This window comes from Dendrobates tinctorius, unplaced genomic scaffold (genome assembly GCF_039654945.1).
Source record: "Dendrobates tinctorius isolate UK_male_01 unplaced genomic scaffold, ASM3965494v1 ptg000069l, whole genome shotgun sequence".
Lineage (NCBI taxonomy): Eukaryota > Metazoa > Chordata > Amphibia > Anura > Dendrobatidae > Dendrobates > Dendrobates tinctorius.
Window position 1 is genome coordinate 27,252,649 of NW_027361737.1, and position 17,342 is coordinate 27,269,990.

The following is a 17,342-nucleotide window of genomic DNA, read 5'->3' on the forward strand; positions in this document are numbered from 1 at the left end:
TTTGGAGTTTTCAGCTAGTTTTCCAAAAATGTTTTAATGATGCTAATAAATTTTAATGAGGAAAAACCCCAGTAAAGACAACTGCGAGTAAATACCTGCTATGCCACGTTGTGTAGGAAAGAAAAAATGGTAAGAATTAAAGAAACCTTTCCATTAACTTTTTTTCCCCTAAACATGTGTATGTCTGTGTACTGTAGTGTCACCTACCACCATTCTGCTCCTCTTTTCAGTGATGTCCCCGCTCTTCAGACTCTCCGGTCACACTGCACTCTGCCTGACCTGAAAGTGGCTTATACAATGAACGTGCATGGTGCATCAGAACGAGGCTCTGTAGGCTTAAATTAAAATATAAGCAGAGCATGGAGTGATCCAGAGAATCTGATTTGCCATCATGTGACTTATTAGAGGAGCGGAATGGCGCTGGATATGGCAGAAGATGACGGTATGTGAGATTACTAACACACTAACACTACAGCACCTAGACATACACACAGGTTAAGGGGAGAAACAATCATGGGAGAACCTCTTTACATGAAGTCCCAAAGAATGTTACAAGGGTGGCCGAAAAACCTGGACGTTTGTGCTAGATAAGTCAACACGTAGCCTATATTGAAAGACACCCAAAACTTTGCCAATTAGGATGTATACGCACTAACTGTGTTAATGCAATAAACCTACTATTTTAGACAGATTTCTGCTAGAGATGAGCGTATCTTTTGAAGTTCAAATTCTCCAGCTTCGCCAAAATTTTCCAGAAGGTTTGTTTTGCAGTGAATTAAATTTGCATGAATCTGAATACTGGAAAGCTTGTAATTGCTTGGGAAATACACAAGGAGGAGAGGAGAGAGACAGGGGACCCGATTGCAGCATTCCAGGAGCCGGCAAAGTGATGACAGCCCCTCTGCCTTTGGATCGGATAGTTGCCATGGTGACCCGATGCCGTCATGATGACATCTGGGTCACCAGAGATAGGAAGTTTGCTTGATCATGCGCAGTACATCATCAGCAACTTTCTCTGTCAGTGCAGTTCTGACGATTTGGAAAGCATAGGGATGCTGCTGCATATCCATGCTTTACAAGCGATAAGCCTGCAAAAAATGATAGTCTCATAGTGGGACAAAGTAAAAAAAATTTTTTTTTAATAAATGTAAAAATATCAAAAAATAGAAAATAATAATAAAATAAAAAAATATTGTATATATAGATAAATATTTGCATGAAAACAATAAAAGTACACATATATGGTATCGCCACATCTGCAGCGACCTGACCTACTAGTTAACCCCTTTAGTAAACACCATAAAAAAATAAAAAGCAAAGCCAAAAGCAACGCTTTATCATCATACCTCCGAACAAAAAGTGGAATAAAACACGATCAAAAAGACCGATGTAAATAAAGATGGTACTGCTGAAAATGTCATCTTGTCCCACAAAAACTTAAGCTGCTATACAGCTCCATCAGCGGAAAAAAAAGTGATAGCTCTCAGAAGAAAGCAATGCAAAAATAATTATTTTTTCTATAAAATAGTTTTTATTGAGTAAAAGCGCCAAAACATAAAAAAAATAAATGAGGTATCACTGTAATTGTAGTGACTCAAAGAATAAAGCTGTCTTACCAATTTTACCACTCACGGAATGGCATAAACGCCCCCAAAAAAGAAATCCTGAATTACTATTTTTTGTTCATTATGCCTCCCAAAAATCGGAATAGAAAGCGGTCAAAAAATGCCGTGTGCCCGAACATGGTACCAATAAAAACGTCAACTCGTCCTGCAAAAAAAAAGCCCTCACATGTGGGCCAAAATATGGAAAAATTATAGCTCTCAAAATGTGGTGATGCAAAAACTATTTTTTACAATAAAAAGCATCTATTAGTGTGTGACAGTTGCCAAACGTAAAAAACCTGATAGAAATTATTATTATTCATTATTATAGCGCCATTTATTCCATGACGCATTACAAGTGAGGAGTGGTATACATAATAAAAGCAATACAGTAATATTAAACAATACAAATCACGACAGGTACAGGAGGAGATAGGACCCTGCCCATCTACAAGGGATCAGTGAGGATACAGTAGGCGAGGGTAGAGCTGGTTGTGCAGAGGCTTAGTCGATTGGTGGTTACTGCAGGTTGTAGGCTTGTCGAAAGAGGTAGGTCTTCAGGTTCTTTTAAAAGTTTCCATGGTAGGCGAGAGTCTGATATGTTGTGGTAGAGAGTTCCAGAGTAGGGGTGATGCACGGGAGAAATCTTGTATGCGATTGTGGGAAGAGGATATAAGAGGGGAGTAGAGAAGGAGAGCTTGAGAGGATCGGAGGTTGCATGCAGGTAAGTCCCAGCTGACTAGGTCACAGATGTATGGAGGACACATGTTATGGATGACTTTGTATGTCATGGTTAGTGTTTTGAACTGGAGTCTTTGGGTAATTGGGAGCCAGTGCAGGGATTGACAGAGGGGAGAGGCTGGGGAATAGCAGAGAGACAGGTGGATTAGTCGGGCAGCAGAGTTTAGAATAGATTGGAGGGGTGCGAGAGTGTTAGAAAGAAGGCCACAGAGCAGGAGGTTGCAGTAGTCAAGGTGGCAGATGATGAGGGCATGGACTAGGGTTTTTGTGTTTCTTGGTTGAGGAATGTACGGATCCTTGAAATATTTTTGAGTTGAAATCGGCAGGAAGTGCAAAGGGCTTGGATATGTGGTTTAAAAGAGAGATCAGTGTCAAGGATTACCCAAAGGCAGCGAGCTTGTGGGACTGCTTTAGCTGTAATTGCACAAACTCAAAGAATGAAGTTGCCTAATCACTTATATCGCATGAGGAACGGCGTAAAAAATAAATAAAATCAATTCTTCACCTGCTGTTGATTTTTTTATTCTGCGTCCCAAAGTTCGCAATAAGGCTCGGCAAACATTTATCCTGTGCTCTGCGATGAGCGCTTGCACTGGGGTTTTCGTGTAAATCTTTGAAATATGGAATCTTTTGTGGAAGATTCCCTATAATGAGGCAGATGGAGGCACTCTGGACGTCACCTGACCTGTGATCTGGCGGTGTCCGTATTTTTAGGGTTGCATAAAAGTGCAGTCGGTCACAGTTTTGTGCACTTCTGAAAAGAAGGACACTGCTGAACAGAGACCAGACGGAGTCTAGAGTAACTCTGCTGCCTCATTATAATGAATTCCATGGAGGGTCTCATCTGAATCATGCCAGAGATTTAGATGGAAACCCCAAAATAAGTGGTCAGCATAGAGCACCGTATTAATGTGTTCCCAAACATTGTGTAAAATGTTCCCAATAAAAGCTTCAACTCAATCCACAAAAAAGCAAGTCCCCACTCAGGTCTGTCATCTGTTAACGGAAAAATAGGGGGCTTCCATGTTACTTGTAATATAAAGGCTCTGGAAAAGCAAAATGGCTCCTTGCCCCTCAAAAGAAATTCAGCAAATTCTCCGCTCCTAAATCCAAATGCCCCCCCTTCTGAGCCCCACGGTGTATCTAAACCACATATAGCATCCACATGTTTGGCAATGAGAGCCCGCCTTACTTACGGGTGCATGCCTCCAGAAGCACCGACTGGGCATAACATACTGGTAACTGCAACATACTGATCACTACAGCAAACTGGTGACTACAATGGCAGTTTGCAATTTTCACTTGGCAACATGCATTACTGCTTGTTTCTGGAAACTAACCATAGAGTTTGCTCTTCTAGCAACTAGGTGCTCTGTATATGAAGGAGTAAACAAATGGCACAAGGAATGTAGAGTACAAAATATAAACAATTTTATTCATATTGAATTCATATATCATACAATCACATATAGATGCCTCAAATTACCAAAAAAGCCGCTGGATACATGGACAGAATAGATCACTACATTATTAAAAATAAACCAATAGTGGTGCTACACTATGGCATATAGTACCCGCATAACTAAAAGTGAGACTGCTATGCCCCCGGAAGAAGAAGAGGCGAAACGCGCGTCGGTAAGATCACGGTGATAGCGTGGACATAATATACAGGTATCACGAATTCTACATTTGGTAGCAGTTGTTATGGCTTGCCCTGAATTGCTAGGAATGTGATCCGCTTTTGTTAGGTCCAGGTACTAAATGTAGGAGTAATGTGTCAGTTGGGGCACTTATTATAATCTGGTCTATAGCGGTCTCACTTATAGTTATGCGGGTACTATATGCCATAGTGTAGCACCACTATTGGTTTATTTTTAATAATGTAGTGATCTATTCTGTCCATGTATCCAGCGGCTTTTTTGGTAATTTGAGGCATCTATATGTGATTGTATGATATATGAATTCAATATGAATAAAATTGTTTATATTTTGTACTCTACATTCCTGTGCCTTTTGTTTACTCCTTCTAGTGGCATTTAGTGTTCATTTATCCTTGCAGAATGTACCCATAGTTGGTGTTGGGTTTTAAGGACTAATATGTATATGCTCTGTATATGAAGTCTGTAAACTGTTCTAGGGACATCTGCACTCCAGGAGGTAAATAGTGCTCCGTTCCTCCCGAATCTCTCCATATGGCTAAGTGGTACTTTAGAGCCACATATGGGGTATTGCCATGCTCAGTAGAACTTGTGGGACAAATTTTGGTGCCATGGGGTCATTTGTGGAGGGGTTCCACTCTTTAGGCACATTAGGGGCTCTCCAAATGGGACACGATGTCTGCTAATGATTCCTGGAAATTTTACATTCAAAAGTCACATGATGCTCCTTCCCTTCCGAGCCCTGCCATGCGCCCAAACAGTGGTTTTCTCCCTCATATGGGCTATCGGCATGCTCAGGAGAAATTATAAAACAAATTTTGGGGTTCGTTTTTTCCCTGTTACCCTTGTCAAAATTAAAAAATTTGGATCTCAAGTAAATTATTTGTGAAAAAAAAGTTAAATGTTCACTTTTTTTCCACGTTCAAAAAATTCCTGTGAAGCACCTGAAGGGTTAATAAACTTCTTGAATGTGGTTTTGAGTACCTTGAGTGGTGCAGTTTTTAGAATGTTGTCATGTTTGCGTATTTTCTGTCATATAGACTCCTCAATGTGACTTCAAATGTGAAGTGGTCCATAAAAAAATGGTTTTGTAAATTTTATTGGAAAAATCAAGAATCACTGGTCAACTTCTAACCTTTATAAATTCCTTAAAAAAAGTTCCAAAATTGTGCTGATGTAGAAGTAGACATGTGGGAAATGTTACTTATTAACTATTTTGTGTGACATACTGTATCTCTGTAACTTAAGTTAATTTAATTCACCGCACACTCAAACAGACTTTATGCAAATAGGTATTCATTTTATTACATGTGGGAGCCAAACAGGAATATAGCACACAGTGGAAGTGATATAAATAAAAGACGTTTCGGCTCAGTCCGAGCCTTTATCATATTATCGCTTATTCCAATGTTGGAGGTTTGTAAAGGGTGCAGAAGGAGAGGAGAATCTCTCAAGAAGAAATACCAAGATAAATGGCTGATGTGTGCTGAGAGAAGGAAGTGCTCCCGCGCCTGTCAGAGGTGGCGTCCTTTTATTTATATCACTTCCACTGTGTGCTATATTCCTGTTTGGCTCCCACATGTAATAAAATAAACACCTATTTGCATAAAGTCTGTTTGAGTGTGCGGTGAATTTAATTAACTTGTAATTAGGACCTACTGGTCCGTTGCACCTGCACCTCGTCTATATTTGACTAGAGTGCACGCTAACTACCCAGTTTTCTCTGTAACTTAAGGGCATGAAAATTCAGAGTTGGAAAATTGCGAAATTTTCTAATTTTTTACCAAAATTCTGTTTTTTTCACAAATAAACGCAAGTCGTACCAAATAAATTTTACCGCTATCATGAAGTACAGTATGTCACGAAAAAACATTCTCAGAATCAGCGGGATCCGTTGAAGCATTCCAGAGTTATTACCTCATAAAGTGACAGTGGTCAGAATGGTAAAAATTGGCCCGGTCATTAATGTGCAAACCACCTTTGGGGGTAAAGGGGTTAAGATAGTCCTATAGATATATTGCATAGGGTGCCCCAATATCTGATATTGGGTAAAAGATTGCTCATATTAGACTGTAACTTGCCTAATCCTTGTGCCAAACATGTCAGATGCTTATCCTACCCCTTAGGCTGTGTGCACACGCTGCGGATTTTGCTGCGGTTTTGGCCGCTGCGGACCCGCTGCGGTGTACAGTACCATGATTCCCTATGGGAATCAAAAACCGCAGTGCAGACAGTGCGGAATTTTCCGCGCGGATTATCTGCGGTTTTCAATCCGCAGAAAGAATTGACATGTCAATTCTTTCTGCGGATTCTCCTGCGGTTTGCCATCTCTTCTATTGAGGAGATGAAAACCCGCAGGGCAAAACCGCAGAGCAATCCGCAGGTAAAACCGCAGGTCTTTTGACCTGCGGTTTCACCTGCGGATTTTACAAAATCTGCGTGGATGAATCCGCACATAATCCGCAGCGTCTGCACACAGCCTAAGAAATGTTTTTCAGGACAACAAGACTGAACAACCTTGTTCACTCAGATTAACCCAATTTGATCCCTTCCTATTAGTGAAAGAAGTTAGTTGTGCAATACACTTCACATATGGTCTGTAAAGATATGGTAATATAAGTATTTATGTAATACTATCTCCTATGCCTTGTCCAGCCCAGTAATAGCTTTCTTCCATGCTTATTGCATCATGTATGTTTTCTTTTATTTTAATAATTTCTGAACATGTGCCTTGATAATTAGTCTGTAGCAATGTTATAAGATGAAATCTAAATACATACAGTGCCATGAAGAAGTATTCAAACTTCGTGAACTTTTCCACATTACACCCACAAACTTAAATGTATTTTATTAGGATTTTTTTTATAAACCCAGAAAAAATAGCAAATATTTATGGAGTTTAAATGAAATGATACATGATTTTCTAATCATTTGAAATATACTGTGTAAATCTGAACATTGTGACATGCATTTGTATGCAGAACTCTGTTTCAATATGTTGCATGACCGCCTTTCTCTGCAACTACTGCTGCAGGCCTATTGGGGGATTTCCCTACCAGCTTTCCACATCTAGAGACTGAATTTTTTGCCCAATCTTCTTTGCAAACTAGCTCTTGCTTAGTGAAATTAGATGGAGGCGACAGTAAACAGCAATTTTCAAGTCTTGCCACAGATTCTCGATGGGATTTAGGTCTGGACTTTGACTGCGCCATTCACACACATATATATGCTTTGTTCTAAACCATTCCATTGTAGCTTTTTCAGCATATTTAAGGTCGTTATCGTGATGGAAGGTGAACCTACGCCGCAGTCTCAAGTCTCAAGTCTTTTGCTGCCTCTAACAAGTTTTCCTGCCTCTAACAAGTTTTGCTGCCTCTAACAAGTTTCCATCCATCTTACCATCAACTTTGACCAGCTTCCCTGTCTCTACTGAAGAAAAGCATCCCACAGCATGATGCTGCCACCACCATGTTTGACGTTGGGGATGGCGTTTTCAGGATGATATGCAGTGTTGTCTGCTACACATAACATTTTGCATTTAGCCCAAAAAGTTCCACTTTGATCTCGTCTGACCAGAGCACCTTCTTACACATGCTAGCTGTGTCAACTACATGGCTTTTTGCAAACTGCAAATGATACTTTTAATGGCTTGCTTTCAAAAATGGTTTTCTTCATGCCACTCTTCCATACGCTTTGTGGAGTATACAACTACTAGTTGTCTTGTGGACAGATTCTCCCACCTCAGCTATGGATCTCTGCAGCTCCTCCAGAGTGACCATGGGACTCTATTTCGCTTCAATTATTAGTGCTCTATTTGTTTAGGATGTCAGTTTATGTGGACAGCCTTATCATGGTAAGTTTACAGTTGTCCCATGCTCCTATTTTTGGATGATGGATTATACAATGCTCCGTGAGATGTTCAGAGCTTGGACTATTTTTTTTATAACCTAACACTGCTTTACTCATCTCCACAACTTTATCTGTGACCTTTCTGGTGTGTGGTTTCATGGTGCTGTGTGGTACCTAATGTTCTCAAACAAACACCTTAGCTCTTCACATAACAGCTGTAGTTATACTAAGAATAAATTACACACAGGTGGACTCAATGTACTAATTATGTGACTTCTAGAGGGAATTGATCACTCAAGATTTTATTTAGGGGTATCAAACTACAGGGGGCTGAATTCAAATTCACGTCACAATTTTCAGATTTATATTTTTATAATAATTAGAAAATCACTTGCTACTTTGTGTTGGTATATCACATAAAATCCCAATAACATGCATAAAAACTTGTGAGTGTAATGTGAAAAATGTGGAAAAGTTTATAAAGTATGAATACTTTTTCAAAGCACTGTATATTCACATCCATACATATACAATATGTCATCTAATTAACGTTATATATAAGTAATTTCTGGTCTTCAACCATTCCCATCTTCAGAAGATGCAACATTTCCGGGGGAAAGGATATCTTAAAAGAAGATCTGGCCCATACAAATATAGCAGTGGTTTTGGAGTGTGCATAATTTTATCAAGTAATGTATCTAGTTATCCACAATCAACAGCGTCAATCTGAGGTACAATGTGGATCTCCAGCACCCAGGCCAAGACAGGTATGGCATCCCTCAATCCATTAATAAAGATGTCTTTGTCCAGGGCATCCAGCACTGTGCCCTTATGCCACACCACTGGAGTCAATCAATAGTTCAAAGCAATCTAAAAAATTATATATCTATATGGGTAAGCAAAATGAAAATGGGAAATGTTAGACTGCAAACATGGTTACCATTTATTTTAGAAACAGAGATATATATTACAGAAAACGTCACAAGAAATGAAAATCTGAAATTTACACAATGTCATTAATAACCTCCTATGTACAGCAATGCAGATATTATGTAGTTTGCATATAACATGGTGCCCATTCCAAATGAGACTTGTCAAGAACTCTCCTTCTTTCACCATTCTCGGGTAGCTGAGGTCCCAGCTATTGAAGCTCCATTTGGCGAATCTTGAGCTATTTGCCAAAACTTGAAATATACACCTACAATATCTATAATACATTTTGATAAATCTGTTAGACAGATGATAGCAGAGCCCCCTGGGCCCTTTCCCCTCACCACGTTTTAAAAGTTGTAAGATAAGTAAACAGCTCCACATTTTAATGGAAACATTATGACCCCATTTCATTAAGACTGGCTTTACACAAGCAATTCTCAATGAGCGGGCATGGCGGAGTAAGAGTAGTATGATTCATTAAGAAACACATGCCACTTAATGAATCAGGCACCTTACCAGTGGCATACATTTCCATGTGCCTTGCCAAAAATCTTACTCTAGTCGAGGAGTGGAGTAAGATTTCTGGAGTATGGTATGTCACGTCCCCGTCTTGTGCTAGTTCTGTCCACTTTTAATGGAGGTGCTCAAAACAGATGTGAAAACATCAAAACCTCATGCTACTCAAAAGTTTTTCAACGCCTTAATGAATTGGGACCTATGTGCCCAAACATTTGAGACTTGTCTAAAAATCTGGCTTGAACATTTAATAATTGTTTCATTCTATGCTCTGCAGTTATGGGTTTATTTTTTATACAATATATACAAAATATACATTTTCAGTTACCAAATCATTCACCGAGAAAAGCTGTCCTAACATTATTCCCATTATTCAAAGATTATTCTCAAAATATGAAGTTATACCTTATAGGATGGGGTAAGTCTTACTGGCCATTGGGGGGTCTTAACGCTTGGACTTCCAGTGATGTAAAGGTATGGGTCTCTGTAACCCAAAAACAAGGAGGTTCACATCTTTGACCAATTTACAGGTTCCAATCTTGGAATTGCTGGGGGTCCCAGTGGCCTGAATCAGTACAGTCTAGGAGATAGCTACTCATATGGGGAATAACCCCTCACTGTAATGGTAATTATCAGCCCATTAGTACCACTTTTTGTTAGCTATAACTGTCATTAATGGAGGCCTGTTAGAGCCTTACTTGACCTTTTTATTAACATTGCATTATTATGCCTTGTATATGACACAATAAACATGTTTTTACAAATTCCAGGTATCCCTGGACTGAGCTTTTACATACTCAATATATAGAATGGATTGGCCACGGATTACAGTGACTAATTTATTTAGTATACCATCTCACCTCAAAAGGTTGTTGACTAACCTCACCCACCTTTCCCACCAACAAAAATAAAAATAGCATGAAAAAGTAGCTATATTACATATGGCTGACACTTTGGTCCCAGGAACAGGAAGCTCCACTTCCGTTCCACCTGTGTTTCCATGTTGGCACAAGACCAAAGCACTGTGGGAAGGGGGCTAGCTGGCGGTTTATTTAAATAGTTGGGCCAGCCCCTCTATCTGTCATAGCAATGAAAAGGTAGATAAAGGGGCTTAGCTATTGAATTTATCAGACGTTATGTGTAGAGTACAGAACTACAAGTGGAGAGCCTAGGACCATTTCTTTCAGGGGGCTGGCCAACACCTTTAACCTCCAGTGACCTTCATGTATATCTGTTAGCTGGTGCTACAAGACCATGCCGCCTAAATTTACAGAACAACCTGAGAGATTTATATATCTCTCTGTATCTGGACCCATATAGGAATGGAGATACACCTTTTGGCAGGACTATGAGGACATTACAGATTGCCATTGTGATCAGCATTCCTACCTCTAGACTGATCACCTTATTAATGTACAGTAAGGATTCTGCCAACAGAAGAAGTAGTGGACAGAAGTAAAATCCCAGTATAACATGATGCATCAGGAACGTGACACTGGCCCTGGACGAAATACCTTTCCACATACCACTTTCTCTGGTTTTGTAACATAGGAATATGTAGCAGCACAAAATCATTGAAAAGCATAGAATGAAACCAATGATGAAAAGAATATGGCACAACCTGATGGCCTGGTCCCCATGCAATGTTATAAGGAGTATGACTGGAAGAGAACAGAGATCATATTGGCATGGAACAGGTTTCTGAGTAAAATACAAGACTAAAAACAAGACACCCGCAAAGAGGCATGATGAAAACCAGAGCAAGACGATCAACTTTCTTGTTCTTGATGGAGGTAGAAAGATCATGTAATGTAGAGGCCACAGAATGGCCAGGTATGTGTCCACCACCATTCCTGCTGCTGTGAGCACTCCAACACCGTAGGTTACAGCCAGTGAAAATAGAAGCAGGGCACACATGGATTTTGGGATATATATGTTGGTCATGTTACATGTGCTGCTTATGGTGTACAGGAGCAGATATATTAAATCCGATAAAAGGGCGTTTCCAAGGAGCAGGAACCGAGTTTCTCGACGCAGGCTGACGTTGGAGAAGATGGAAAACAAAATTGGAGGTGTCACTAAAATGGCAGCTACAAAGCAGACAGCGGTAGGAAGCAGAAATATCCTCATCTCCGAGTGGAAGGGAAGTGATAGCCAAACTGGATTCAAGTAGAGAGATACGCTGGCCACATTTTGGGTGAAATTTCCCACATCTCTTTGTGACATCAGAGACACGGCACAGCCTGAAGAGTTCATGTCAGTTCTTTAGAGCCAAGTTTCCTCCAGATAAACAATGTCATGCAGAATAAAGCTTATGCCCAAAACCGCAGAATTTTGGCACAAAGCTCCTGCTACCGTATATGATGGTTGAATCCATATCCACAAAACTTGAAGTCCCACAGCAGCGATTCTACCTGTTTCTTCATGCCTCTGTCACTCCCACTGCCATAATGAATCAACAGATGGGATGTCTGCTTGACCAAGCACATCGGAGAGGAGGATTGATTATATCTACTGCACCTGTCATCATAATATCTGATGATAAGAGGAAAACATATAGAATTGAAGAAGCAGGCTGGTCATGAAAGAGATACCTGTGCTTTCTTCCTAAGTAAACATCTTTAGCCCATGATCAGCTGAAATGAAGCGTGATGCATGTCCATGTTACCAAGATAATGCAGCATTTCTTAGTGTACATTATCTTTACCTTCACTGAATGCATCAATGTCAAATGACTATATATAGAGAGTAAATAGAGAAAAACGGATCTGTCCATCTGTCCTTTGAGCGGCTTGTAAACCTCCTGCCGTGCTCATTTATATTCCGTAAAGTCGTGCAGTGAATGTTGAAACCAGATATAAACTTTTTTTTTATAATCAACAGAGTTTTTGATTGATGTGATTTCAAATGTAAACAACATTTTGCAATGGCGACCGTAGACCTCGCAGTATTTCCAATGCTTTACCTTCATTTTAGGTTTGCATCATCTGACGATTGTATTCTTCTGTTACTCCTGGGCAAAGTCCTTTCTCCCTCTAAGTCAGTTTGTCACTCCATGTTTACTGTGCTTGTCACTATCATATGATATCCACAATAGTATCATTATAGTGACATGGAAAAGTTTGGGAAATTTATTTTTCAGAGTGTTAGGCAGCTGCTTAGAAGAACCCAAGGCTGCTGGTTTTTGGCACAAGGTTAGAGGAGGCTCGGTTTTTATAAAGCTGGGAAATTTGCATCACCTGGCCTTTCCTAACGATGATATTGAACAAGACTTAACTCTAACGGGTTAATTAAGGTCTGAAACCTTAATCAAAGTTATCTGAGCACACAAATCTCCAAACTTTTGCTTTGGCCCATTTTCCTTTTTATAATTTTTAAAATGTAAAAGGTGAAAATACATATTTTTTTTGCCTAAACTGCAAAAGAGATGACTCATCTTTAACTTTAGGCCTTTTAGAGATCATTTCATCTTCAGTTTCTTTGACTGTGCAAAATAATAATAATTTTGACCAGGGGTGCCCAATCTTTTACATGCCATTGTATGTACTGATATTGTTTGTACTGGAGATGAGCAGATCTTTTGAAATTGCAATTCTCTGCTTTCAACAAATTTTCCCCCAAAATTTGAATTGCAGTGTGCAAATCTTAATACTGGAAAGCTTGTAATTGCTCGGAAAATACACGTGCGATGGAGGAAAGAGAGAAAGAGAAAGAGGACTCCACTGACCTTAAGAGCTTACATTCTACAGGAGAGAGAGAGGACCCTGCTAATCATAAGAGCTAACAGTCAATAGGAGAGAGAGGACCCCACTAATCTTAAGAGCTTACACTCAATAGGAGAGAGAGGACCACGCTAATCATAAAAGCTAACATTCTGCAGAAGAAAGAGACTTGTATAGTTACACAATGACAAAAAATGACTGCCATGCAAACTGTGTGTCACTGGAAGGCACTGATCTGTGATGGCCCAGGTACTGACCATCTCTGTATATAATCCACTATATGTCATATATATATGCAGGGTACTATGGGGAGGCCCACGTGGTCATGCAAATATACATTTGCTTGCTTTCTGATGCTTCAGCAGTGTGGGAAATGGTGCCAAGCAAGTTTTCTTTTTTTGCAAACTGCAAATCGAATTTCAAAGTGTTCACGTATGAAACCAATACTTTAGGAAATTCCAAGCTTGATCCTCCACTGACTGATTCTAGTTTATACCTTTTCATATGTTCAGAGCCCTGGAACCCCATGAACTTTTCCACATTTTTTCACATCACACCCACAAACTTAAAATGTATTTTGTTGGAATTTTATGTGCTATACCAACACAAAGTAGCAAGTATTTATGAAATGTAATGGTTTTCTAATTATTTTAACCCCTTCACCCCCAAGGGTGGTTTGCACGTTCATGACCGGGCCAATTTTTACAATTCTGACCACTGTACCTTTATGAGGTCATAACTCTGGAACGCTTCTATGGATCCTGGTGATTCTGACATTGTTTTCTCTTGACATATTGTACTTCATGTTAGTGGTAAAATTTCATTCAAATAACTTGCATTTATTTGTGAAAAAAACGGAAATTTGGCAAAAATTTTGAAAATTTCGCAATTTTCCAACTTTGAATTTTTATGCCCTTAAATCACAGAGATACGGCACACAAAAAACTTGATAACTAACATTTCCCACATGTTTACTTTACATCAGCACAATTTTGGAACCAACATTTTTTTGTTAGGAAGTTATAAGGGTTAAAAGTTGACCAGCGATTTCTCATTTTTACAACACCATTTTATTTTTAGGACCACATCACATTTGAAGCCACTTTGAGGGGTCTATATGATAGAAAATACCCAAAAGTGACACCATTCTAAAAACTGCACCCCTTAAGGTGCTCAAAACCACATTCAAGAAGTTTATTAACCCTTTAGGTGCATCACAGGAATTTTTTTGAATATTTAAAAAAAAATGAACATCTAACTTTTTTTCACAAAAAAAATACTTCAGGTTCAATTTTTTTTATTTTACCAAGGGTAACAGGAGAAATTGGACTGCAAAAGTTATTGTGCAATTTGTCCTGAGTACGCTGATACCTGATTTGTGGGGGGGAACGACTGTTTCGGTGCATGGCAGAGCTCAGAATGGAAGGAGCGCCGTTTGACTTTTTCAATGCAAAATTGGCTGGAATTCAGATCGGACGCCATGTCATGTTTGGAGAGTCCCTGATGTACCTAAACAGTGGAAACCCCCTACAAGTGACCCCATTTTGGAAACTAGACCCCCAAAGGAACTTATCTAGATATGTGGTGAGAACTTTGAACCCACAAGGGCTTCACAGAAGTTTATAACGTACAGCGGTACAATTAAAAAATCATATTTTTTCTCAAAAATGATCTTTTCACCCCAATTTTTATTTTCCCAAGGGTAACAGGACCCTAAAAGTTATTGTGCAATTTGTCCTGAGTATGCTGATACCCCACATGTGGGGGTAAACCACTATTTGGGCGCATGGCAGAGCTCGGAAGGGAAGCAGCGCCATTTGACGTTTTTGGCTGGAATTGAGATCGGACATCATGTCGCGATTGGAAAACCCCTGATGTACCAAAACAGTGGAAACCCCCCCACAAATGACACCATTTTGGAAACTAGACCCCATAAGGAACTTATCTAGATGTGTGGTGAGAACTTTGAACCCCCAAGGGCTTCACAGAAGTTTATAACATAAAGCCGTACAATTAAAAAATCATATTTTTTCCACAAAAATGATCTTTTCACCCTCAATTCTTATTTTTCCAAGGGTAACAGCACCCTAAAAGTTATTGTGCAATTTGTCCTGAGTACGCTGATACCCCACATGTGGGGGTATACCACTATTTGGGCGCATGGCAGAGCTCGGAAGGGAAGCAGCGCCATTTGACGTTTTTGGCTGGAATTGAGATCGGACACCATGTCGCGATTGGAAAACCCCTGATGTACCTAAACAGTGGAAACCCCCCACAAATGACACCATTTTGGAAACTAGACCCCCTAAGGAACTTATCTAGATGTGTGGTGAGAACTTTGAACCCCCAAGGGCTTCACAGAAGTTTATAACATAAAGCCGTACAATTAAAAAATCATATTTTTTCCACAAAAATGATCTTTTCACCCTCAATCCTTATTTTTCCAAGGGTAACAGCACCCTAAAAGTCATTGTGCAATTTGTCCTGAGTACGCTGATACCCCACATGTGGGGGTAAACCACTATTTGGGCGCATGGCAGAGCTCGGAAGGGAAGCAGCGCCATTTGACGTTTTTGGCTGGAATTGAGATCGGACACCATGTCGCGATTGGAAAACCCCTGATGTACCTAAACAGTGGAAACCCCCCACAAATGACACCATTTTGTAAACTAGACCCCCCAAGGAACTTATCTAGATGTGTGGTGAGCACTTTGAACCCCCCAGTGCTTCACAGAAGTTTATAACGCCCGGGCGTGAAAATAAAAAATTCGTATTTTTTCCACAAACATGATCTTTTAGTCACCATTTTTTTTATTTTCCCAAGGGTAACAGGAGAAATTGGACCCCAAAAGTTGTTGTCCAATTTGTCCTGAGTATGCTGATACCCCATATGTGGGAGAAAACTACTGTATGGGCACACGTCGGGGATCGGAAGGGAAGTAGTGACGTTTTGGAATGCAGACTTTGATGGAATGGTCTGCGGGTGTCATGTTGCCTTTGGAGAGCCCCTAATGTACCTAAACAGTGGAAACCCCCCACAAATGACCCCATTTTGAAAACTAGACCCCCTAAGGAACTTATCTAGATGTGTGGTGAGCACTTTGAACCCCCAAGGGCTTCACAGAAGTTTATAATGCCCGGGCATGAAAATAAAAAAATCGTATTTTTTCCACAAACATGATCAATTAGTCCCCAATTTTTTCATTTTCCCAAGGGTAACAGGAGAAATTGGACCGCAAAAGTTGTTGTCCAATTTGTCATGAGTACGCTGACACCCCATTATTTTTGCATCGCTTTATTCTGCGAGCTATAACTTTTTTATTTTTTCGCTGATGATGCTGTGTGGCAGCTCGTTTTTTGCGGGACAAGATGACGTTTTCAGCGGTACCATGGATATTTATATGCGTCTTTTTGATCGCGCGTTATTACACTTTTTGTTTGGCGGTATGATAATAAATCATTATCTTTTGCTTCGTTTTTTATTTTTATTTTTTAAGGGGTTCGCTAAAGGGGTTAACTAATGGGAAAGTTTTATAGGGCGGGTTGTTACGGACGCGGCGATACCTAATATGTGTACTTTTATTGTCTTGTTTTTTTTTATTTTCAAAAAATGAATTTATTGGGGAATATTTTTTTTTTTTTTACTAATTTATTTGGCGATTTTTTTTAAATTATTTTTACACTTTTTTTTATTTTTTTTTACTTTATTACATAGTCCCAGGTGGGACATCACTGTCACAGATCACAGATCACTGTGACAGATCAGCAATCTGTCACAGGCATTGAAGAAGACTTCCTCTTGCCTGCGCTTTGCAGGCACTGAGGAAGCCAGCTTCCTCCAGGCCCCCGAAGGCCCCCGTCGCCATCTTGGATTCGTGGGCCTGGAGGAAAGGAGCCCCCCACAGCAGCGCTGCACATTGCGCTGCCGTGGGGGGCTCAGGGAAGCACGGAGGGAGCCCCCTCCCTGCCGATGCTTCCCTTTAACTCCCGGTACACCGCGATCATGTTTGATCGCGGTGTGCAAGGGGTTAACGTGTCGGGGGTGGTCCGTGACCGCCCCTGACACATTGTGCCGGGTGTCAGCTGTGATAATCAGCTGACACCTGGCCGCGATCAGCGGCGCTCACCACGTGGGCGCCGCTGATCGCGGTAGACGTACTATCCCATCCATGGGCATAGGGGCCCCGGGTCCCATGGACGGGATAGTACGTCGGATGTCAGGAAGGGGTTAAAAATATAAGTCTGAATATTGTGATGTGCATTTGTATTCAGACCCTCCTAGTCTGATAACAGTAAATAAAATTCTGAGTGACCAATTG

General features: G+C 40.2%; 1 protein-coding gene across 1 annotated transcript; it reads right to left on the reverse strand.

Moving 5' to 3' along the window:
* Positions 1-8,771: 8,771 nt before the first annotated feature.
* Positions 8,772-11,942, reverse strand: LOC141095369 (probable G-protein coupled receptor 148). Its single transcript, XM_073581332.1, has one exon. The coding sequence runs from the start codon at positions 11,555-11,557 to the stop codon at positions 10,523-10,525; it is 1,035 nt and encodes a 344-aa protein (XP_073437433.1). The 5' UTR covers positions 11,558-11,942; the 3' UTR covers positions 8,772-10,522.
* Positions 11,943-17,342: the final 5,400 nt, after the last annotated feature.

Excerpts from the sequence above, each read along its gene's own strand:
- LOC141095369 (XM_073581332.1), bottom strand. The coding sequence starts at position 11,557 with ATGAACTCTTCAGGCTGTGCCGTGTCTCTGATGTCACAAAGAGATGTG.